At 59.9% G+C, this 24,082-nt stretch overlaps 1 protein-coding gene across 1 annotated transcript; it reads left to right on the top strand.

The window, feature by feature from the left end:
- Nucleotides 1–5,245: 5,245 nt before the first annotated feature.
- On the top strand, nt 5,246–18,597 carry LOC117644734. Its single transcript, XM_034384347.1, has 4 exons — nt 5,246–5,296; nt 9,585–9,959; nt 10,246–10,397; nt 18,556–18,597. The coding sequence occupies exons 2-4, from the start codon at nt 9,770–9,772 to the stop codon at nt 18,595–18,597; spliced, it is 384 nt and encodes a 127-aa protein (XP_034240238.1). The 5' UTR covers nt 5,246–5,296; nt 9,585–9,769.
- The last annotated feature ends 5,485 nt before the right edge of the window (nt 18,598–24,082 follow it).

Here is a 24,082-nt window from a genome sequence, read left to right as displayed (position 1 = left end):
GGGCGGCTGGGGGCAGAGCAGGGCCGGGCCCCACACAGCAGGGAGCCGGGCCCCAATTTTAATCGGATAAGAGGATAAAGTAGGAAAAGAAAAAAAAGTTTTATTTTTTTAAAAAGGAAACACGAGAAAAACGCAAGGTACACTGCCAGTGCACAGTGCGCTAGAAGACCGGTGAAGGCGGTCAAAATCCCAGACGTGTTTTGAGCTCTAGAATCGCTAAATGGGACTCGAAACGACCGCGTGACCCCACCAATGGATTGCTCTCCGAACGAGGAATCCATTGGTGGGGTCACACGCTCGGTTCGAGCCCTGTTTATCGACTCTGGAGCTCAAAACGCGTCGAGAGTTTCGGCCGCCTGCGCTGGTCTTCCGGCCCACTCCACAGTGTGCTGTACCCAGGTCTAAAAATCCGCTACTTAGGGGTAGAATTCGCGTCCGCTTAGAACGGGATCCGCTACCGCACACCGGATCCGCTTTTATACAGGATCCGGTATCGAAGCGGATCCGGTGAGTGGTAGCGGATCCCGTTCTAAGCGGACGCGAATTCTACCCCTTAGTAGCGGATCCACTGTCATTACAGCGGATCCGGTTGTCACCACAGCGGATCCGGTGTCACCAAAGCGGATGCGGTCACCACAGCGGATGGCCTAAGCGGATCTATTATGATCTTAGTGGATCCTCTAAACAAACATGAAATCTTTATTTGGAAAACTACCAAAGGGATTTGAATTTTGAAAAGTGAACTCCTGCATAATGAAACCGAGTCCGATCCAAATCTGCAATCCGTTTCTCGCTATCATCAGCGGTTTACAAGATAGCGATATCAAGTTGTTCGATTGCAATGAAATTCAAATGGCCCTAGTGAATTCTCTTCAATATACCCTGTATAAATTTTGAGGTCAAAATTCCTAAAACTTTGGAGTTTATAGCCACTTCATTTTGGAAAACTCACAGTGGATCCGCTTAGGTTAGTGGATCCGGTAAGCGCTCATTGGATCCGGTATGGCTTAATGGATCCTGTACTCACCGGATCCTCTCCTCTGCGGATCGTAGAGGATCCGGTGTGGCCCAAGCGGATCCGCTGTGACCCCATAGAGGATCCACTAAGCACTTAGAGGATCCACTACGGCCGCAGTGGATCCCGTAAAGTCGCAGCGGATCCGCTCCAACCAAACCGGATCCGCTGTCAACAGAGCGGATTTTTAGACCTGGGTAATCATTGAGAAAGCCGGCAGCGGAAGTAGCGACTGATTCCGGCAATTACAGAAGTGAATAATCATTGGGCTCGCGGTGGTTTAGGTCCTTTAGGCCTTCAGGGCAAGACGGACGCTCCAGATTAGCATGCTGGAAGGGCCTAAGGGCGCCTGGAGCCGCAGCCGGGGACCTGAAAAATGTGTCAGCCCACGAGGAATTACCATGTCATCGGTATTAGCCCAGCCGTCTTAACGACCAGCGCTCTCTCTTTCTTATTTCCCTCTTTTTCGTCTCCTCGCCTCGCTTATTCAAGTCCGGGAGGTGCAGGACGCTTTCCTGCAGGACTCCCTCTTCACGGCCGCATTCGATGAAAAATAAAGTTCTGATCGGCTCCAGACTCCAAACGACCCTCGTCGACGTTTTCGCGGTGTGTCAATTCAGTTCAAAACGAAATGATGTAAACTTTCACCTGTTGATCTACATTTTACCCTCTGTTTTTGTTTCTCCTTGAAATTTACTGGCTCTAGTGTTTTGTTTCGAAGCAAAGTGATGAATTTTTCGATGCGAAGAGGGAAGGGCCAAGGCCAAGGTAGCTGTGTGTGCGAGGGAGGGAGGGCGAGAGAGAGAGAGAGATAGAGAGAGAGAGAAAGAGAGAAAGAAAGGGGGGGGGAGCAGCGACGGACACGTGGAGTGAAACGAAGAGAGAAAAACGGCGCGTCCCTACACTGAAAGGCCCGCCCCGCCCCGCCCGCCCTTTGTTTTGTTTGAGACGACGTCATTTCGTCGGCGCGTCTAGCTGTGAATGCGAATGAGGAAGGCGGGCAGACTTCCATGCCGCGAGCCGGGTCCGAAAAACCTTCGCGTCGCTCTGTCTCTCTCGCACCCCCGCGGGACACCCTGGAAGTGCGAGAGAGACAGAGCGAGAAAAGCTCCGCGGGATCGCTCGGCAGGCCGTCTGGCTGGCTGCGAGGCTAAGCGGCCTGGGGGAGGACGGAGGAGAGGGGGTGGGGGTAGGTCCCTCCCGGGCTGCACACACAACAGCAACAGCAGTCCAGGTGGACATATCGTGCAGACTGACTCACAAAGGCGGCAGCGAGGCGGGGATGAAAGAGCGGGCGCATCCCCCCCCCCCACACACACACACACACAGACGCGCGCGCGCGCACACACACACACACACTCTCTCTCACACACACACACACACACACACACGCACATTTTTAGGCAAGCGCAAACCCAAGTAACCCCGGTCCCCGTTGTGTGCGGATTGGGGGCCCCTAGTCCCGTCGCGGTATGTTCTCGATGAATTAGATTTAAACCCTTGCGTGGCCTCTTCCCGTCCCCGGCCACCACCACACCCACCTCCGCGGCCCGCCACGCCACGGCCCCTCGTACCGTGTTCGGGCTGGCCGGGCCGGGCTGGTCCGGGGCCCCGCGGGGGCGGCCGCAAAACCGGCCCACTCCACTCCGTCTTTTACGACCTAACGTCTAGGCTAATGCTGAACCGGGCGGGACCGGGCGGGACCCCCGCGGAGGCAGGGGCGGCTTGGGTCCCTCGGCTTGGGCTTGAGGATGGCGGAGCCTGCACACACGCTCGGTCCTTCCTCCACTGCCCCCCCCCCCCCTCTCTCTCTCTCTCTCTCTCTCTCTCTCTCTCTCTCTCTCTCTCTCTCTCTCTCTCTCTATCTCTCTCCGCCTCCCGTTCGAAGGGCACGGCGCTTCATTCAAAATTAAAAGGGCGGCTAACACATCCACGTCAAAGTGACGCGAGCGCGCCGAGTCCCTACAGTGGCGGCGGCGCGCCAAAGACCCACTGGACTCGAAGCGACGTTCGAGATTTCCGATTCTCCGTCCTTGTCTCGTCTCTCTATGGAGAGCCGGCACGTGGCGCAACCCCTGGAGAGGGGGGGGGGCTGCAGCGTCTGCAGTGGTGGCGTGTACACTGTACACCTCGCCGGGCTTTGCAAATGCAGGGCTTTGGGGCGCTCGGTGGCTTTGGCGCGTCCGACGATGCAGAGATTCGGACAGAGAGAGAGAGAGAGAGAGAGGAGAGAGAGAGAGAGAGAGAGAGAGAGAGAGAGAGAGAGAGAAAGGGGGATGGGGGTAGTCCGCAGAGAAGGTCGCCTCCGGTTTTAATCTGCGCTGCACCCCGAGTGGTGTGCTCTGCCCAGGACAGGTGAACTGCGCTGTAAAATTTGAGTTTCATCGCAAAACATGATAACGAACTCCGTACTTTGCGTCCGTCGGGAGTCTTTCCTCTTATTCATCAACGAATCTGTCCGACCTAACGACGGTAGCTGCCGCGTGCCTCGGGTGGGAGGCGGGTGTGCGCGAAAGCCGATGCGAAAGCCTGTCCACGCGAGACGGCTGACTAATTTGAACGCCCCTCCAGAAAGTTGGGGGCGGCGCGGCGTGTTTGGTCGGGGAGCGGACGCGGCCCGGATGGTTAAACCACGCGTATCGAGCATCCGTCTCAATTATCGGTGCTTTTCGTTTCTGCTTATAGGCGAAACAAAAACAAATGAAAAGAGGGAAAAAATTGCGGCTTGGCCGTTTTGGATTTCGTGCGAGCGGTCTTCCGGCGTAGTTGTACGCTTTGCAGGTTTAGCAGTGGCGTGCCGTTCGCCGCTTGGCTGCGGGACGCGCGACGCGGGACGCCGCGGGTGACCGGCGCCAGGGCCAGGGCCGTGTGCGCTCCTGTGTGTATATCATGGTGTCCCGGGGCAGGACGGCAGGGAGTCTGGCGGTGTAGGAAAGGGCGGGGATTCAATCCTGTGGGACAAGAAGACCCCGCAGCGAAAGGGCCGGTCGCGCCACTGTGGAAATGACGTGCGAATAGTGTGAAGGGGGGGGGGGCCCCGCTGGCCTCAGCTCACCTCAGCGTGACCGACGGGAAAGACGGACCGACTGCAGCGGCCGTGCACCTTGACGTCGATGGCCAAGGCGGACGTCGCCGAGGTCGTCGCCGAGGTCGTCGTCGAGGCCGTCAACGAGGCCCTCGCCAAGGACATGGCGGCCGGCAGCGTGCCAGGAAGAGGCTGCATTGGCTTTGCAAATGAGCGATCCGAGTGGTGCCTCCACTGTTAGGGGTGGGGGGGTGCACACCACGTGACCCGGCCGCGCGCGCACTGAGCAGCCAGGCAGCCAGACGGCAGATGTTCCGACCGAAATGGATTTTTCCATCAGCGGCCGATAAGACGCGCAGCGCGCACGCAGGGAGGGAGGGGCGGGCCTAGATAGGTCCGAAGCGCGACGGAGTGGGCGGGGCGGGGCGGGGCGGGGCGCGGCTCCACGCTTAGCCTCTCTTCTCTATCCGCTTAGCCCCCGGCGGCCCCTCCGGGATCGCAGCAGCAGCACCAGCCGCCCCAAACTAACCTGCCGCAGCCAGCCTGCCCCGCCAGCAGACTCATTCCGACCGAGAGGCCGTCTCTCTCGCACCCACGGCGCGTCCCGCTCGGGTGCGAGAGAGACAGAGCGACCGCCTGCAGCCCGCCCCCACGCGAACGTTACGGACGTCGTCATCGTACCCGTTTCCTTCCCTCACCTGCCATCATGCTTCCATCCGTCCCGACCGCCGCGGCGCGCCGGCCCCACAGTGTGCCCGCCCACAGCGTGCACACAGCGTGGCACGCGGCGCAGCACACACCATTCACCTGGCGAGGAATCATCACTCAGATCCGGGATCTCAGATCCACCATCCGCCGTATCCATCACCGACTCTGTACCGCAACACGCTCTCCACCACGCCCTCCGATTCGTACCACATCTGTAAAAAAGAAAAACAATCAAATCGACAAAAAATTTGTGTATTTTTCTGCGCTCCACTTTCTTACAGTGACCTTTGCGCCCAGCTTGACGGCGTTGTTGTTGTTGCAGGGTGCGAGCTGCGCGCTGCTGATCCGGCCCGGCTCGGTGCCGGCCTCGTGGCCGCTGCACGGCCTGGCGCTGTGGGGCGGCGAGGTGCAGGCGTGCCTGCTGCCCGTCGTGCTGGCCGTCTTCGACAACCGCTTCGGGCCCTGGGTGGCCCAGCTGTACGCGCGCGCTGGCAGCGCCGCCGCCCGCTCCGCCAGGGCTGCCAACCACCGTCGCCAGCGCGCTCTGCGTGAGTATTCCTTCAACTTCCCAACACGCGCAGTGGGCCAGAAGACCGGCGTGGGCGGCCGAAACTCCAGTCGCGTATTGAACTCCAGAGCCGCTAAACAGTCCTCGAACCGAACGTGTGACCCCACCAATGGATCGCTCTCCGAAGGAGGAATCTATTGGTGGGGTCACACGTTCGGTTCGAGTTCTCTTTAGCGACTCTGGAGCTTGAAACGCGTCTGGCGTTGGAGCTGAGCGCCTGTGAACGAGTGGATAGGCCAGCCCGCCGCGCACGCTTGGTGCAAGGTTTGACTACCTCTCAGGCGGCCGGCAAGCGCCTGCGAACAAGCTGGTAGGCCAGCCCGCGGCGCGCGCCTGCCGCCGGGTTTGCCTGACACGCAGGCGGTCGCTCCGGCTCAAATCCGAAATCGGTCCCCGGTCTACGTACCTCCTGCAGGATGATTCCGAGCAGTGTCGCTGCACTCAGGAGGGCGTCTCTCCGAGGTGCGAGCAGAGAGGGACAGAGAGAGAGACAGGGAGAGAGATGCAGCGAAAGGGATAGAGAGGGAAGCAGAGCGACCTCGGATCACTCGTCATTATCTCGTTGGACGTGCGAGACATGAAAGCGTGATTCACGCCGGCACTAACACTACGCCCCTATTCACACACACGCACGCACCCACACTCACATGCACACGGGGTTGAAACTCGCACACAGACACGAACAATGACAGATTCCAGCGCGATAAAGTCGTAATAACTGTAACACTTTGCACCTCCATGGATGAAGCGTGCTGACGACGCGCAGTGGGCCAGATAACCGGCGCAGGCGGCCAAAACTCTAGACTTCTCGTCTCGTCTTCTGGCCCACTGTAACGAGGTGGTTTTCGTGATCTGGAGGTCCTGTTGGGCGCACCCCGCAGGCTCAGGACGCCGCCAGGACCCCGGAGGGAACCACCGCGACGCGCCCGCCCGCGTCAAGACCCGCTGAGGCTTCTCCGGAGTCATAAAAATTCTTTACACCTCCATCAAGTCCAGTTAGCCAACTCGGCGGAGGCCCGTCCCTTTCCCTAGCAGGCCTGCTGGCCGAGATGGAGTGCCGTCGGACAGTGGGCCAGAAGACCAGTGGAGGCGGCCAAAACTCAAAATGCGTTTTGAGCTCCAGAGTCGCTAAGCAGTACTCGAACCGAACGTGTGACCCCACCAATGGCTTCCTCGTTCGAAGAGCAATCCATTGGTGTGGTCACACGTTCGCTTCGAGTCCCCATTTAGCGACTCTGGAGCTCAAAACGCATCTAGAGTTTTGGCCGCCTCCACCGGTCTTCTGGCCCACTGTGTCGGACGGCCGTCAACCCCTTCCAGCACCAAAGGGCGAAGGTCCAGCCAAGCCTGCGGTCGGCCCTTCAAATTGGGGCCTCCCCGTCACGGCCAAAGTAATAAAATTAATGCCATTAATCAATATTCACCCCCAACTCCCCCCTTTCCTTCCCATCGCTGTCTCCTCGCGTCTGAGCACCGCTTCGCACAGTGAGCCGGACGACCGGTGGAGGCGGTCAAAATCCCGGACGCGTTTTGAGCTCCAGAGTCGCTGAATGGGCCTAGAACCGGACGTGTGACCCCATCAATTGATTCCTCGTGCGGAGAGCAATCCATTGGTGGGGTCACACGTTCGGTTCGAGTCCTGTTTAGCGACTCTGGAGCTCAAAACGCATTTTGAGTTTTGTCCGCCTCCGCCAGTCTTCTGGCCCACTGTGCACCAGGACCACGAGAGCCACCAGGGCCACCAGGCCCAGCAGCGCCACGTACGCTATCAAAAGCACATATTCAAACATCTGTAGCCCGGCAGCTGTCTGCCGAAATGACAGTGGCATGGCGGTCGTGCTGGTCGCGACGTGAGGCCGTTCCAAAGGCCTGGCTTGGCGTGGCGTGGCGTGGCGCTGCCCCCGGCCAGGCCGCCCAGGCCCTCCGCCCCGAGGCCCAGATTGCAGTGGCGTGGATCGCTCGGCCAAATTTCTGGCGATAAATCCAGCCGTTATTGTGGGCCCCACACTCTACATGACGCGAGTAGAAAAGGTCAGGTCTGTCGCGTCGAGCCAACGACCGGCACTGCTGTGCTCGCCGCACCAAAACAGTTGCAGAGATGACGTTAAATGATCCGCTTTTTCCCCTGCCGTTTGCGGCGGATTCCCCGCCTGGGAAGGTACACAGATGCGCTTCGAAAAGCGGGACCCGGGGTCTCCTCGGATCACTGGCCGGGGTTTTTGCTGCCCAAAGGGGCCGTGGAGGCAACGCGCCCCGGAGGCGAAGCGGGACAGGCAGGTCGTTCTGCCGTGTCCAAGGAAAGAGCAGGCGAACCAAGCGGGCCGGGCATAAAACTGCACTCAGAGAAATTGACGCACAAGGGATGGCGTCGTCTGGTCGTCCCCGCGGCGGTGCTGGCGGTGCTGGCGGTGGCCTGGCGCGCCGCGCCGCCATGCTGGCAGTGCACTTGACGCGACGGAAGCGCGACCCATCCTTCACCCCTCCCCTCCCCCCGCCCGGCCAGGCACGGCCACGCACCTCGCCATCCGTCAAGTCTCCCTAACACACCTCCCAAACCTCCGTGACGCTGCAGCGCGCCCCGAGCTTCCCCATCCTTCAGCCTGCCTTCAGCCGGCCGGCCTCGCCGTCCGGGCGGCCCCGCTTAGCGCCCCTCTCCGCCGCCCCACAGTGGGCCGGAAGGCCGGCGCAGGCGGCCGAAACCCTAGACGCGTTTTGAGCTCCAGAGTCGCTAGGCAGGACTCGAACCGAACGTGTGACCCCACCAATGGATTGCTCTGCGAACGAGGAATCCATTGGTGGGGTCACACGTTCGGTTCGAGTCCTGCCTAGCGACTCTGCAGCTCAAAACGCGTCTGGAGTTTTCGCCACCCGCGCCGGTCTTCTGGCCCACTGTGAGCCCGCTCCGGTCTACGTCAGCGCCATGGCGCTTCGCGACAAGTACGGTTGGCCGGGCGCGAAATTGCGCCGAAACGGTCCGGTCCGCACCTTGCCGCGCAGGCTGCGCGCCGCCGTCCTTCTGTCCGGCCCCGAGCCCTACAAGGAGAGGGTCAGAGAGTCAGCGACGGAGCGGGCGCCCCAGCATCAGATATATCGGACATTCCTGTCCTCTGCTTAACTTTTTATCCGTCCGAGTGCGTCGCAGGCTTTAGAACCCGACGGATGGCCTGGAAGGGGTGGGGGAGGGGCGGGGGTCACCGGCCACTCAAAGGTCCGCTTCCACAGCAATCCCATCTGACAGCGCAACACAGCGCCGCGCCGCTCTCCCCCGTAGTCCTTTTTTTTCCCTGCTGCGAGTAGAAATTCAACACAACGGAACATGCGAGATTATCTGGGCCCCGCACGGAAGCACCGGGGGGCCGAAATCTAATGAAACTCGAGAGGAACTGGTCGCTTATCTCGTGTGGCGTCGTTTCAAAATTGAATTCTCTTCCCGCCGTCCTTTAATTCAAAACGCTCAAAATTTGCCTCCAAGTAAAATCCGAACGGTGATGATCGCCGCAGCAGCGTCGTCATCTTGAAGAGTACGGGCAGGGTAACCGTTCCGTATTCAAAGTCGAAGAAAATGGCGGTGCGCGCAACGCGTCCCTGAAGAGGTCGCTCTGGGATGCGCGCTGCGTAGAGCCCCCGCAGCCCCGGCAGCCCCCGCAGCCCCGCCGCCACGCCGCCGCGTAGCAGGACGCACGCCCGGCTCAACCCGGGCCAACCCCGGCCCCCACACATTTCTCCAGTCACCCTCTGTCACCCCGGCCCTCCCTCCGTGACTCCCTCGCTGGCCTTGTCTTAACCCTCTCCATCGTCGTGGTGGTCCGCCCCTGGGGAAAAGAGGGGGGGGGGACGCGTACCTCAAGGACCCCGTTAGCATCCCCCGCCTCCCACCGCTATTAACAGTCTGTCAATCTCCGACTGCTCCTTTTTGTCGCGGAATCAAATGCGTGGGGGAGGCGGGAGACGGAGGGGGTGCTCAGTGGGCCTGAAGGCCGGCGCCAGCGGCTAAAACTCTGGACGCGTTTGGAGCTCCACAGTCGCTAAACAGGACTCGAACCGAACGTGTGACCCCACCAATGCATTGCTCTCCGAACGAGGAATCCATTGGTGAGGTCACTCGTTCGGTTCAAGTCCCATTTAGCAACACTGGAGCTCAAAACGCATCCGCGATTTTGACCGAGGCGGTCTTCTGGCCCACTGTGCGGCCCGCCGTAAGCGCAGCCAGAGTAAATCTCGCGCCGTTTCGTCCGCTAATTCTCTTTTCCACTGCTACACTGTTACAGCCCACGGAGGGAAATTCCGGCCCTACGACCTGGAGGGCGTCACGCAGGCCCTGCGGCAGCAGCAGCAATTCCAGCAGCAGCAGCAGTCGGGGGCGGCGGCTAACAGCCACCACCACCTACCGCCCCCGAAACTGCCCCCGCCGTCCCCGCAACAATTGTACCAGTCACAGTCGCAGGTACACCTAATGGGGCACGCCGTGCAGGAGCAGCTGCAGCAGCAGGCGGACAACCTCCTGCAGCCACCGCAGCAGCAGCAGCAGGCCGAGCTGCAGAACCAGAACGTTCACCACCCAAAGTTCCCCATCACGAATGGGTCGCTGTTTACCAGCCTGGACGGCCACATCCCCATCGTGCACAACTACCGACGGCGGCGTGGTACGTGCACAGTTTATTCGCTTATCTGACAGCCTTCCGGCTTGGGTTTGGCGCGCACACTATCAAAATCTGACAAACTATTTTTGGTCTTATGTAAAAATTTGAGCATACAAAAATTTTTGAATAAAAATTAGTTTGAAATTTTCGAACTAATCCCGCGTGTACCAAGCTCTATATTTTGTACCTTACGTAAGATTTTTTTTTTGAGAGAGAGAGAGTTATTTCCCGTAGCAACGACAGTGAAGTACAGTGTAGTGACACCTCTCTCCCCCCGGTCGTGTTGCAGACATGCAGATGGGCACGACCTACGTGCCGGTGCACTCCAACCAGCCCGTCATCGTGCACAACGGGGGCTTCTTCCGCGCGCAGGGCCCGTCCGTTCCCGACGAAGGCACTCTGCACTCGCCACCCCTGCCGCACCAGCACTTCGCCGCCCCCGTGGCCCCCGCGGCCGCCGCCACGCCCCCGCAGGACGAGGAGGCCGTGCCGCTGAGCCACTCGGCGGGGCAGTCCGCCAGCTGCGAGCAGCTGGACGCCAGGGAGGTCCGCGACGGCAAGGATGGCCTCCTCCGGCGTCGCTTCGGCTCTGACGACCTGGCGCACCTGCGGCGCAACCTGGCCGACGAGGCCGACGCCGAGGCCACGGAGCCGTCCATGGACGAGGCGGGCGACGACGACGATGACGACGACGAGGACGACGACGACGAGGAGCCCATCTACGCCACGCTGTCGTCGGGCTGCTCCGTGACGACCGCCGCCAACGACGACTTCGAGTTCTACCAGCACTCCGCGCAGGCCGCGCAGGGCGTGCAGGGCTACCACAAGCTCAGCAAGAAGCCGCGCGGACCCGACCTCAGCACCGCGCCGCCCCCGCCGCCCCCACTGCCCGCGGCGCAGCAGGCCGCCCTGGAGGCGGTGAGCCGAGGATGCTTCCGCCCGCCACCGCCGCCACCGCCGCCCCCGCCGCCGCCCCCCGCGTACAAGAAGCGACAGGGGTTCCACGAGGTGGACCTCCGCGACCACCTGACCACGGCGGACTTGCTCGAGTTCTACAGCACCGCGCCGCCACTCGATGACAGCGCGGCACGCGCCGAGCCGCCCAAGCAGCCCAAGCAGCAGCTCAAGAAGACGGCATCGGGCCGGACCCTGGACTCGGACGACGACGGCAGAGGTATCTACAGCTACCACGACGTCATCCGCGGCTGCCAACTCGACGACCTGGACACCGGCCGGCACCCGCCGCCCGCCGCACCGCCCGGCCGACGGCAGGGGCACCCCTCGCACCACCACCACGGCAGCCACCGGCACCACGGCCACCGCAACCTCCAGCACCAACCCCCCGGGCCGCCGCACGGCCAGCACGGCCAGCACGGCCAGCACGGGCCTCGGCGTTCGCGTCACCCGAACGGGCACCCGCAAGGACGCCCTCACCCGGGCCAGCTCCAAGCACACCCTCAGGGCCACCTTCCGAGCCACGCGCCGGGCCACGGTCCGGGACCGGCCTCGGGGCACGCCCTGGGACACCCTACGGGACACCCTACGGGCCACCCTACGACCCACCCCACGGGCCACCCTACGGGACACCCCTCGGGGCCGCACCGCTCTGCCCCGACACTGCACCAGCACGTAAGCAGAGATAGAGCAATGGCTTCGGCCGGCCCTGGGATTTGGCGCGTTACGGACCCTTGTATGCTAAGCATGGAGAAAATAGGACCTGTTCTACACTCTTGAAAAAATCCCCCCACGAAATTTCCGATTTGCAAATCGAGCGGTTGTAGGTTTTATCTTATCGCGCTCGGCCGTCCAGGTGGCTGGGGCTCCAAACCGAATCCTGCGTCTCGCTGTTCGGCGCCGCGGCCCGCGGTGTCACGTCAAGGCCTCCGCTTTTTGCGAGTCCTCGCGCCACCGCCTTCTTCGACGCCTTCTCCCCTCGTTTTTAAGTCGGATGTTTTTCTTTGCCGCCCGCGCCGCGCCCGCCGCCCCGCCGCCACAGAGCGACCTGTCACGACAAAAGCACGGCGGCGGCGGCCGGGCTCTCTGATTTAGCTCGGGCGGCCACGGAAAAAGGAAGAGGAAGGGGAGGGGGACGCGACGTGATCGAGGGGACGCTTGCTCTTCTTCCAATTACATTTTGGCAGACACAAGCCAATAATAATGAAAGAGGCCAAATGATTTTCGGCATAGCTCCCAAGTGCGTCTCATCTGAGCTGATTATTTCATTGTAAGGTATCTAGTAAACTTTTTCTTACTTCATCAAAATGATCTTAGAAAATTAATTTTTACATGTATAAGTCGGAAATTGAGTCCTCAATACAGTGGCCAACATTCCCAACTTGTCAAAATAACGCCCTAGAAAATTTGCATTCTAGAATTAGCCGGGTTGCCTGCAGGCTACGTATTGTGTCGCGGGTCTCATTCACTGCCTGGCTGCACCGGCGTGAGGGTGCTGACAAGCTGATTTATTGCCCCTTGACTCAAAATAAAAATTTTCAAACAACTTATTTTTGGATTTCGAATTGAGTGGAAATGGGTTCCTTGCGAAGCTGCGAGTCCAGTGATATCTTGAAATTTTGTTCTACGACTATTTGAACCGAAATTCCAGGCCAAGTCCAGTGGCCTGCGCATCGGACTTCCCAGGCCACAGGCCGGGTCCTCTGCCTCTGCACTTTGGCACATGCTGCCCCCCTCCCCCTCACGGCACCTGCAGTGATAGTTTGACAACAGTGCAGCCCTGCGTCGGTCCATCTGCCGAGGAGTCCGCCTGTCTCGGCAGCGGCCTGGGCGCGGGGTATCGCCAGGCCCGGCCGGAGGGGTCGCTTACTTTTGTCACGCATAGTATGCTAAGCATGGAGAAAATAGGACCTGTTCTACACTCTTGAAAAAATCCCCCCACGAAATTTCCGATTTGCAAATCGAGCGGTTGTAGGTTTTATCTTATCGCGCTCGGCCGTCCAGGTGGCTGGGGCTCCAAACCGAATCCTGCGTCTCGCTGTTCGGCGCCGCGGCCCGCGGTGTCACGTCAAGGCCTCCGCTTTTTGCGAGTCCTCGCGCCACCGCCTTCTTCGACGCCTTCTCCCCTCGTTTTTAAGTCGGATGTTTTTCTTTGCCGCCCCGCCGCCCCGCCGCCCCGCCGCCCCGCCGCCACAGAGCGACCTGTCACGACAAAAGCACGGCGGCGGCGGCCGGGCTCTCTGATTTAGCTCGGGCGGCCACGGAAAAAGGAAGAGGAAGGGGAGGGGGGACGCGACGTGATCGAGGGGACGCTTGCTCTTCTTCCAATTACATTTTGGCAGACACAAGCCCAATAATAATGAAAGAGGCCAAATGATTTTCGGTTGTGGTCATGAAGCCCGCGCGCGGGGTGTGCGTCGTGGCGTCGTCGGGGAGGGGGGCTGGGATGGAAGGCTGCCAGGACGCCGTGCTTGCCCCCTCTCCCCCGCCCCCCTCGCGGGGACACGGGCTGGCCGTATCAGCGCCACAAAGTGTGGGGGCCACCCTCGCGGCCCCGCGCGGCCCCACTAACACCACTTCCAGCTCGTCTGCCATTCCAGCCACTGGAAAAAAGCGGCCCGGCCGGCAATGATGACGACACTCCAGCCTGGAGGAGATAGTTGTCGTACTACTTGCGTGTGAGATGGCGACGGGGGGAGGGAGGGGGGGCCTCGGCGCTAAGCGTCGCAGGGCCGGCCGCAGCCTGGTCTGGTTATCCATGGTTTAAAGGGTGTGGAGGGGGTAAATGTTTGGGCAATTAGTTGTGTAAGCAATTAAGCAACCGCCGGCGCGGTCTGCACTGCCGCCGCGCCGGCGCCACGTTCTTCTCGGCATTCTGGATGGGGCCGGGCTAGGCAGTGCTAAGTGTCCATTCACGCTCGTCTAGGGTGCCCAGAGGGCCCGTTTAACCGGACACCCTGGGCACTTTACGAGCTGCATGGTCATCAAACAGGCCCGCGGAATCTCACGTATGAGGATATCGATAGATTCGTCGCCCGTTGGTTCCACCGTGCACTGCAGACTGATTCCGAGAGTCGTTTCCGTCGCTCTGTCTCTCTCGCACTCATGGGGCGTCCCGTATAGGTGTGATAGAAACAGAGCGACGAAAATGACTCTCGGAATCAGTCTGCTGCTCCGGGCATGAAGGTCGCATTGAGGGGCTCGAGACGTGCTGGCTGCGGCCAGCGGTCGAAGGGTTGCCTACGTCGGGGGCGGCGTTCTCGTTCTGCCTCGTTCTCTCTCGCGCACCCCCTCCCCCTCCCCGCAATTTATTGAGGCAATAAGGACCATCAAGGTCTGCCGGGCGGTGCAGCGCGCAGCAGCGGCTTTGGGGTCCGCGCCGCCTCGGCGGCCTCGGCAGCCTCGCGCAGCTCGAGTGGATTTCATATTTCACGGCGCGCGCTGCGTTCGGCGACTACTTGAAAAATAATCATGACGGAGCGTGGCGCGGCGCGGTGTCGCGTGGCAGCCGCCTTCGCTGAGGCGATGAATGGCGAGGGATATGCAACCCGCCTGTCTGTCTGTCTGTCCGTCCGCCTGTCTATCTGTCTGTCTATCTGTCTGTCTGTCTGTCTGCCTGCTCGACTGCATGCCTCCTTGCTTGTCTACTGGCTAACCTGGTCGGCCTATCTGTCTGTTGGTCGGTCTGTCTTCCTGTCCGTCCGCCCGCCTGTTTGCAGACGACGCGGAAAATGGTGAGGGAGGGCTACCTAACGGCCGACGGGGCTGATGCCGGCTGATGGGGTTACAAAAGACGCGCAGGCGAAGCGTGGGGCTGCCTGCATCGTGGTGGGTCGGGGGCAGTCCCATTGTAGCGCGGGCAGGGGCGGGCCGCTCCCTGGGAGGGGACATGGAGGGCGCCCGGCACACCGGGCCGCCGGGCCGCCGGGCCTCCAGGGTGGACAGAAAGTTAGGCAGGGACCCGGCGGGGCGTCCATGGGCTGCCCGCGCCCCGCCGCCTCCGAGGCGGCCTCGCCTCGCCGCCCCCGGCCGCCCCCTGCCGCCCCCGGGCCCCGCCGCCTTTGCAGGCCGCCAGGCGGGGCGCCCGCTACGCCCGGGGCTGTGTGCACACTGTGCTCGCGGTTTGTTTTAAAATTGAGATGCCCGCTCAAATATTTATGTGTTCGGGTTGCTTTTTGTAATTTGTGGGCGCGGCTGTGCGGGGACCGCCGTCGCCGCCGCCCCCGTCCCGTCAACACACTGGACGAGCAGGAAAATGAATCCAAGTGGGGGGGGGGAACTACCCAGCTTGGGAAGCGCTTACACGAACCCGGGCCTTTTCTGTCTGCCTGCATGTCTTTCTGACAGTCTGTCCGTCTGCCTGTCTGTCAGTCTGTCTGTGTCTGTTTCTGAGAGTGCGTCTCAGGGGCGGGTCACGGACCAGGTTCTCAGGGCGGCGCCGCCACAGGCTGGGCGTGCACAGTCAAAGTCACCCTTCCTTCCCTTTGTCCCTGTACAGCCCGCCGTCGGCCCGCCGCGCAGCCCTTTAAAGCCCTCTCCCTTTTCTTTTGGAGTGTATGAATGAGAATGCACGGGGGCATTCCCTTTGTGGCGCCGGAAGAATAACGGAAATGCTTTCAATTAAGAGAAAAGGGCGCGGAGTGGGGGGGGGAGGGGGGCAGTCCGCTGTGAAAACGAAAGAATATGTGTCGCAGTCAGAGTCGCCCGAGGCCGTCAACCCTTCCAGAGGCCGGCGAGAGAGAGAGAGAGAGGGAGAGGGAGAGGGAGAGAGAGAGAGAGAGAGAGAGAGAGAGAGAGAGAGAGAGAGAGAGAGAGAGAGAGAGAGAGAGAGAGAGAGAGAGAGAGGGATGGAGAGGGAGAGGGAGAGAGAGAGAGGGAGAGTGAGGCAGAGACGGATCGCAGTGTATGCGGCTGATGACCGCGTTAGCGTCGATGATCCCCTTCAGTATCCCGCCCCCTTTTTTTTTCTTTTCTCACCTGGGCAACCTGAAGCTTAATAATGATTACCCCTCTGCTCGGGGCCGGACGGCAGACAAGGCCATCTGTTGCAGCGGGGAAGGGGGAAGGGGGGGGGAAGAGAGAGAGAGAGGGGGGGGGGAAGGGAGGACGGAGAGGAAAAATGTTATTTGGCTCTAATTTGGATGGGGACTTTTGGTGGCGCAGAGGGGATGGGGGAGTGGCCCTGGATTCGTCCCATTATCGATTTAGCGGTGTACCAGCGTCGGCCAGGCTGTGGAGATGGACAGGCGCGGAGGCCGAGGTGTGGGCGGCGGGGAGTGGTCCGGGCACTGCCGCCAGAGCGCCAAGATTTGTCAGTGTCCGGTAGCGCCCGCCTCCACGCCGCTCCACGCCCGCCTCGGCGCAGCTTCAGCGACGCCCCACCGCCCCGTTTAGCGGCGCCAAATTTCCAATCTCGGCCCAGAGAGTTATTTTTGGTGGGCTCCGATCGGTGTTTTATTGCTCTGTCTCTCTCACGCGTGGACGGAACGTCCCGTGAGTGCGAGAGAGTAGGTCAGCAGACCGACGCGGGCGGCAAAAACTCCAGACGCGTTTTGAGCTGGAGAGTCGCTGAACAGAACTCGAACCAAACGTGTGACCCCACCAACGGATTCCTCGTTCTGAAAGCAATCCATTGGTGGGGTCACACGTCCGGTCCGAGACCTATTTAGCGACTCTGGAGCTCAAAACGCCTCCGGGATTTCGACCACCTCCACCGGTCTTCTGGCCCACTGCGCGATGTGTGATACTCTGTCCTGAACCTCCCCTTTCTTGTCCAGCAGCTGGAGCGCGGCTGGCAGGCGCCGGCGCACCAGGACGCCCGGGACGCGTACCACCGGCGCGCCGCGTCCAGCAGCAGCTCGGTGGGCCTGGACGACGACGCTGAGGACGACGCGCCGGGCCGCCGGTACTACCCGTCCGGCGCGCGCCCGCCGCCGCACAGCGTGTCCATGTCCTCCATGTCGTCCGTGCCGTCGGCCAGCGGCAGCAGGGACCCGCTCATCGGGCACGACCACCACCGGCGGGCCGAGCAGCGCGGCTCGCAGCGCCACCACGGCTACCAGCGCCACGCCGCGGCGGGTCGCAACAACGCCGCCAACGCCACGCCGCCCAGCCGGCGCCGCGTGACGCACGCCCAGCGCAAGGCCGCCGTCACGCGCGTGCTGTCCCTGGACTCGCTGCACCTGGCGCTGCAGGACGCGGCCGTGTCCTACCTGGACACCGGCGACGTGTGCAGCCACCACCTCAGCCAGCCCGACCTGCACCGCGTGTTCGTGTCCGACTTCATCTAGGCGCGGCCCACACTGCCAAGGCCTTCGCCGACAAGCATGACGTCACACCATTTCTTTTGTATCACAAATAACTCCCGAAAGAAACCAGTTTCTGGTTTTTCCCAGGTATCTCTTAGAAACCACCCATGTCTTTGCTACGAAAACCAGTAACCGCTTATGCCGTCCTGCTTCGTTCTTAAATTTGACAACAATTTTCTTCGCAAACGCACGCGTGCTCAAAATACTTTGTAAAAACGTGCAATTTTCTACTTCGCGAGTCTGAAACACTTTGAAAGGATTTAAGAATGCGCCTTGTGATGCCCGGTGGTTGAACCATCGGCGGTCGCAGGGAAGTCCCGCTCCTCTGCTCAGACGATGTACAGTGTCGTGCCAAACGGTAGCGGCTTCCGTATGCGACCGCCCCTGGTTTCGAACCCCGTCTGACGAGTAAACTTTGTTTCACTATTTATTTGTGACGGATTCCCATATCAGTGTAGTAATAATTTATGTATTAAAAAATTTCGAAAATGGGGCTACGCACTAAGTAAAAGCCGTAGCAGAGCAGGCGTTCTTGTCTCGTTGGGGGGGTTTGTTCCTGCACCTGTAATCCCCAGCATCTGGTGGGCGGATGCTCGCGCCTTGCCTATTTATTGTCCAGCAGATGTGTTTAACCGTCGGCCTAAATGCCGGACTCAACGTGGCCGCTTTAAAATGAGAAATGCTGCCGAGGCGACGTGGATGGATTGACTCCCTCAACTTTCCTTGTCCCTCTGGAACTCTGTCTGTCTCTGTTTATTCGGGGGTACGATGAGTCAAGGCTGATTCAACTCGAGCCGCCCCGTCCCCCTCCTTTTTTGTGCGGTGGCTGAACTCTGACCAGTCCCAGCTGACTGGATCGGACTATACATGTCGTCTCTGATGTGAGATAAGGCCAACTTCAAGGAGTGTCGTTTTTTTTCCAGTGTACACGGCAGTAAACAACGAAATTCCTTTGCCGCATCCCTGTCGTCTGCTGTACTTGCTGTGACCAAAGTCTGAACATACGTAAAGGCACCAGTGTCGATTGTAAATATGTGATAATTATTCCTAATTAAATCTTGATGTGTATATATATATATATATTTTTTTACAAAAACCTAACAGGGGATCAATAATGTTAAATTATATATTTTTTAAAACACGCATAGGGTTGGCTACAAGACGAGTTAATTGACTATTAATTAAACCTTTAGGAGCTTTAAACTTTAGTGTTGAACTGAGTGCTCTCTGCCTGTTGTTTGTAAATAATTGCAAAGAAACTGTAACTCTGTTTGTACTGTACATAGAGCCTTATTTTAGTCTTAAACTTATTTATGATACGTTTCCTTGACGCTTAGACCATTGGTTCAGTTGTTATTTGTATGAGTGTTCATCAGTAACCATCTGACAACAGAAACGTTGCAAACATACGACAAATTAAAACGGAAAATCAAATTTTCTTCCTGGCTTTTATTTTGCTGTAAATCCATCCTCTTTCCAATGCAGCAGTGCAGGGTTTATTTTTAGCCTGGTTTGAGAAAAAACTGGCCGTGCAGGTAGGACCTTGCCCCCGGCTCCCCCGCCTCACCACACGAATTGAGACAGGCCAGCAGCCAGCCACATCTGATAGGATAGGAGAAAGGCAGCAGCCTGGATCGACCCGGTCAGGGACAGCCTTCGAGAAAAACCTCCCGGATTCTAGAGCGAGGGTGTGCAGGAAAGCGAGCACACTGCAACAAAAAATGCCAAAACCAAGAATCACAAATCACTTTATCTTGAGGGAAGTTAACAAGCCGTTTGCTGATTGTGTTTTTTTTTTTTTTTTAAGTCTGGAGACAGATGGTTGGTACACTAAAATTTTCGCTGACATGAAAATTAAGGACCGAGGGGGACTCGAACCAGGGTGCTTGGCTGCACAGACATTTACGACATTGTTGCGCCTTGCGAGGGGACGATACAAACGGGAGGGAGGACCAATCTGATTGAAAGGGAACGGGGGCCGAAATTGCGAGAAACGAGTGTGACGTCACACGTCCTCGCCGCTCGTCGGCTTTCGGCTGGTCACATCCGCGGCCTGGTATTCCAATAAACTGGATTTTGAGCTGGAATGCCCCGTCCCCGACCCGCCGACCCGCCGGCCGCGCCCGCCCTCCGCCGCCGCGACGCCAGAGATGTCACCGCCCCGTCCCTCCGCTAGGCCCGTTAGGCCCGCTAGGCCCGTTAGGCCCGTTAGCACGCCTCGTCCTGCTCACCGCCTTCGCCTTGTTCGTTGTGTCACCCCCACTGTGTAGGCCCCACAGTGTGGGCCCCACAGCCCGACACCAAACTCGTGCCGGGGAGGGCGGCGCGCCGGATCGCCTTCGTGCTTACCTCGAGGAGGGGCATGCTGGCCTCCAAGGAGGGGAGGGGAGGGAGTCGGTTCGGTTGCGTTTACACTGTAGGTGCAATGAGTAGAAGCACACACACACACCTTCACACACACACACTTTCTTTTGCGATGCTCTATCAGCCGACGCGCCCTTTCCCCTGATAAAGTGCATCTCGCAGACCCATCTCACCGTGCTGCACACATTTTATCACGCGCGGGACCCTCCCTCCCCCTCCCCCCTCTCTGTTCTCCGCCCCTTCCACGCAGCCCGCATCGCGTCCGTGGTTTTAATAGCCCTGCCGAGAACAATAAAAGAAAATTGGCAACTGCCCAAATCGACACGTCACAAAATAAAAAGCCCCCCGCAGTGGACAGAGCCCAGCAGCGCAGAGCGCAGCACCTCCTAGCCTCCCCCCTTCACCCCTCGCCCCTCCCAGGCGCGGCCCCGGGCACCTCGCACCGATCACGGCGGTTCGATGCGGGCAGCACACTGGCTCCGAGAGTCCTTTTCGTCGCTCTGTCTCTCTCGCACTCACCGGGCGTCTCTTACCGGAGCGAGAGGGACAGAGTGACGAAAACGACACTCGGAAATCAGTGTGCTGGGCACCTCGACCCGAATCCGAACTTGTCCGCCGACAGCTGCATTTCGCTTCCTTGTTCGCAGTGGTGACGGGCTCTGAGCTCGAGAGCCCTGACACGAGGGGGTAAACACTTCAAGAAATCGTGTACAGACTACTCGGTATTACGCTGTCACGGTGTATTACACGTGTATTACGGCCTTAAAATACCAAAATTTGGCACATTTGACCCAAAAATGGTATTACGATCACGTGTATTACGCGTAATACACGGTTTTGGTGTACAGGGTATTACGCGAGTGGTTACCCCCTCGCCCTGACACGCCGCTCAATCGAACGGGTGGCAGTACCTGGGGACTGCCGCTTGTACCTGGAGTCTCCGGAGTAAGAAAACGGGGTTAAAACGGGCCCTTGGTGGTGACCTAGGCTTGCGTCACGTCCCCCCCCCTCTCTCTCTCTCTCTCACTTTCCCTCTCACTCTCTCTCTGCCTCGGGCCCGTAATGCGCACGGACGGGCAGAGAATGGATCGTATGGATAGACGGCCGGCCGCGCGGGGAAGCCCCCCTTTCTCTCTCACTCACGTGTCACTGCGGGCCTAGCGGGCGTGGCGGGCGTGGCGGGCCTGGCGGGCCCGGCGGGCCCTCCGAGGTCGCTGTCAGCCAAACCCGGCTGGCACCCAATGAAGGTTGCATACACCTCCGCGGTGGCAACCGCTCCCCTCATGTGGAATATAAGCAATCCGAGGCTGACAGGCGATTGGCAGGCCTGGGGCGGCTGGGACTGATTCCGGGAGTCCTTTTCGTCGCTCTGTCTCTCTCGCGCCAGCACGGGGCGCCACGTGAGGGTGAGAGAGAGACAGAGCGACGACTCCAGCCTGCTGGTGGTGCCTGCGCCTGCGGAGCGGCGGGTAGGCAGCCGGCGCGTCGCGGGCGTCGCAGGCACCTGTTCGTCTACCCCCTCGGCTGCCAGGGCCAGGTGGAGGTTCGTGGAGGAAGAGGCACCCAAGCAGGCAACGAGCAACCTGGTCGGCGTCAGTAGTACGGGCGGCCCATTGCCGCGGGCACCCATCTTGGAAGCTCGTTTTCGTCCCGGTATCCATACTGCTATCTTCTTCGTAGCTCGTTCTCACAGGCCAGTATGCGAGTGACCCCGCGGGTTGGTAATAGGCAATAGCGACCCGTGAAAGTGGGCATCCTATACTACTGCATGAGATCGCCTGGTACTCCGGCGTCCGCGGCCAAGGCCGCTCCTCCACTGCCTTTGCATCTCCTGCCTCCTCTTGGGCAAACATGGAGGCTGTTGTGTGTGCAAAAAGTACCGCGACCGTTCGACGCGCCAATGTCATGTTATTGTTGTTTGTCTTGGCTACGTTGCCACCGCAGTTGTTGTTGTTGTTGTCGGTGACATTTAGGGCCGTCCTCAAGTGGCAGAGCTCCCCGGAGAGAGTCACGCCTCGGCGCGAACCAGCCCCTGACTACTTTCCAAGCGCGCTCACACGACGAATACGATTGGTTGTCTCTTGTGCGGATTGTGCGCTGGAGTGGGACCGGCGTCGTCTGCCCTTTTTTTCCTCCCGTCCCTTTTTTCTTTCGCGGCCCCGGCCACCGCACTGGAAAGGAACTCCCCGGGGTGAGATATCGCCCGGCCGTGGCCCACATCTCCAGAATGAGCCGTCGCCGTAATCGGGTGAGGATGCATTTGGGCGGCGGTGCATTTTTGATCCGTTCATCCGCGCCGGTGCTTTTCCATTAGCGCCGTCAGGGCCTTCGGGGCCGTCGGGGCGGCAGCGGGCAGCGCGGCGGGCTCTCGGGAGTCTCCCGCCTTCATTGATATTCACCGCTGGCCTCGCGATGCACCTCCCCCCCCCTTCCCCCTCCCCTTGCCCCCAGCGCCACCCTTTTCGATGAGCGCCTCTTGTGCAGGCTGCCGCCCGCCGCCGCCCGCCTGCAGACTGATTCCGAGAGTCGTTTTCAGCTCTCCGTCTCTCTCGCACCCACACGGGACGCCCCACGAGTGCGAGAGAGGCGGAGCGTCAGTCCGCCGCTGCCGCGATACGGAATTGTATTCGCGCTGGCCGCCACCAATCTGCCGCCTTTTCAAACTCGCCGCCAAGTTACTGTTGGACGGCGCGTGTGTGGCGGAGGACACACTGACGGAGGACGTCCTGGCGGAGGACATCCAGGCCTCAAGGGCGGCCGTGTTAGCCCGCCGCAGAACGACCTGGCCGGGGCCATGGCCTCCCGGGGCCTCCCTGGGCCTCCCCACACTCACTCATTGAATGCTGTGATGCGTTCGGCCGAGCACGTGATTTCGACCCAGCGCCGCGCGCACGCCGCCCCACCCCGCCCGCCTTCCTGCCGTGCCACTTGACGACTCTGAGTCCGTAGCCATCACCTCTTTGGCGAGCGAGATAGGCAGGCCGGCCGCGCGGAAACGACCGCGGGACCTCGGATCGGGCGGCTGTTTACCGGAAAGGCGTACCTTCCCCGCCATATCCGGCCTCCGGAGCATGGCTCCGGGAATGCGCTTTCCAAGAAAGGAGAAAACTACTTTTTAGTTTTATGTTTATTTTACGCACAGCCTGCAAATGTCTCGAAGATCCTTTCTTTTCGGCACAAAAATGGGGCGTCCCGTATCGGTGTGGGAGAGAGAGACAGCGACGAAAACGACTCTCGGAATCAGCCTTCAGAGAAGCGGTGCAAAACCGGGCCCGAGGTGTGCAGCCGCCCGAGCCCGAAGGGTCGCTTGGTCGCTCTGTCTCTCTCGCACCGCTGTGGGACGTCCTTTGGTGCGACAGGACGGCATCTGGCGGCTGCCGCGCTGCTGCGTGCTTCCGTGCAGTGCGCTGCACGGTGTGGTGGCTGGCGGTGTGGTGGCTGGCGGTGTGGTGGCTGGCGGTGTGGTGGCTGGCGGTGTGGTGGCTGGCGGTGTGGTGGGTGCCATGCGGCGTGAAGCGTGCTGCAGCACAGCGAGGATCGAGGCGCCGGGAGCGGAGCGAAGGCAGTGGCGTGGACGCAGAGGGCGTGGCTTGGCGCAGGGACGCTGGGAGGTGAAAGACACCCAGGGAATATGCTGATCACGTGCGTTCACCGATCTTTCGTGTGTGATTCCTCCACTGCTATGCTTATTCCCTTTACCCTCCTTCCTCCGCTTACGCCGACTGTTCTCACTCGCCCGCCCTATCCTCTCCGACATCATCGTCTCCTTTCGCGAAGAGGGCGAGGAGGCGCTGCCCAAATTTGGCTCAGCCATCTTGTTTTCGGGTTGGGAATGCGCGTAAGAGTGGGTCGAACCTCAGGGAGAGTGCACCGGTGTACTCAAACTAACGTCCCAGTGGAACTACACTCTGAAAATTTTGATTGGGGTGTGAAACTGGTTACAGTGTTCCAGGCGCAAACAGTGATGTTGACCCACAGCCTGTTTCCGAAAGGCGCGTTTGTCGCTGTGACTCTCTTGCACTTAGAAGGCGAAGGGAAAGAGAGAGACAAGAACCATCCTCTATGTTCTCGTTCAACAATTCGAGCTCATTGTCGGGCACGCTTGATGCAGTGTCTCCGTCTGGCTGCCGTTGCTGGCGCCGCTGCAGCCCCTTAAACTGCGTTTGCACCGTTGCGCCCCTCAAATTAGTTAATCGTGTTCCGGAGGCACCCTTTCTGTTCCCCCCTCGCGTCACATTATACAAGTAGTATAGAGCCCGGGAGGCCCTCTTTTTGTTGTTGTTTTTTCGCACTGTTGTTTTCTTTTTGTTTTTTTTTTTTTGGTGCCGAGCGGTGGCAGCCAGAATACGGATGGTACCCATTCCCGATTCAGAGCTCGGCGCACCAAACGGCCCAGCAACAATCCCCTAACCCCTTAACGTGGTCCCCCCCCCCTCTCTCTCTCTCCCTCTCTCTCTCTTTCGCTCTCTCTGTGAGGTGCGGTGCTATTTGGGGCTGAGG

This window comes from Thrips palmi, unplaced genomic scaffold (assembly GCF_012932325.1).
Source record: "Thrips palmi isolate BJ-2018 unplaced genomic scaffold, TpBJ-2018v1 HiC_scaffold_18, whole genome shotgun sequence".
Lineage (NCBI taxonomy): Eukaryota > Metazoa > Arthropoda > Insecta > Thysanoptera > Thripidae > Thrips > Thrips palmi.
Note: the sequence above shows the minus strand (reverse complement) of the source record. Positions and strands in the feature narration are given on the sequence as shown.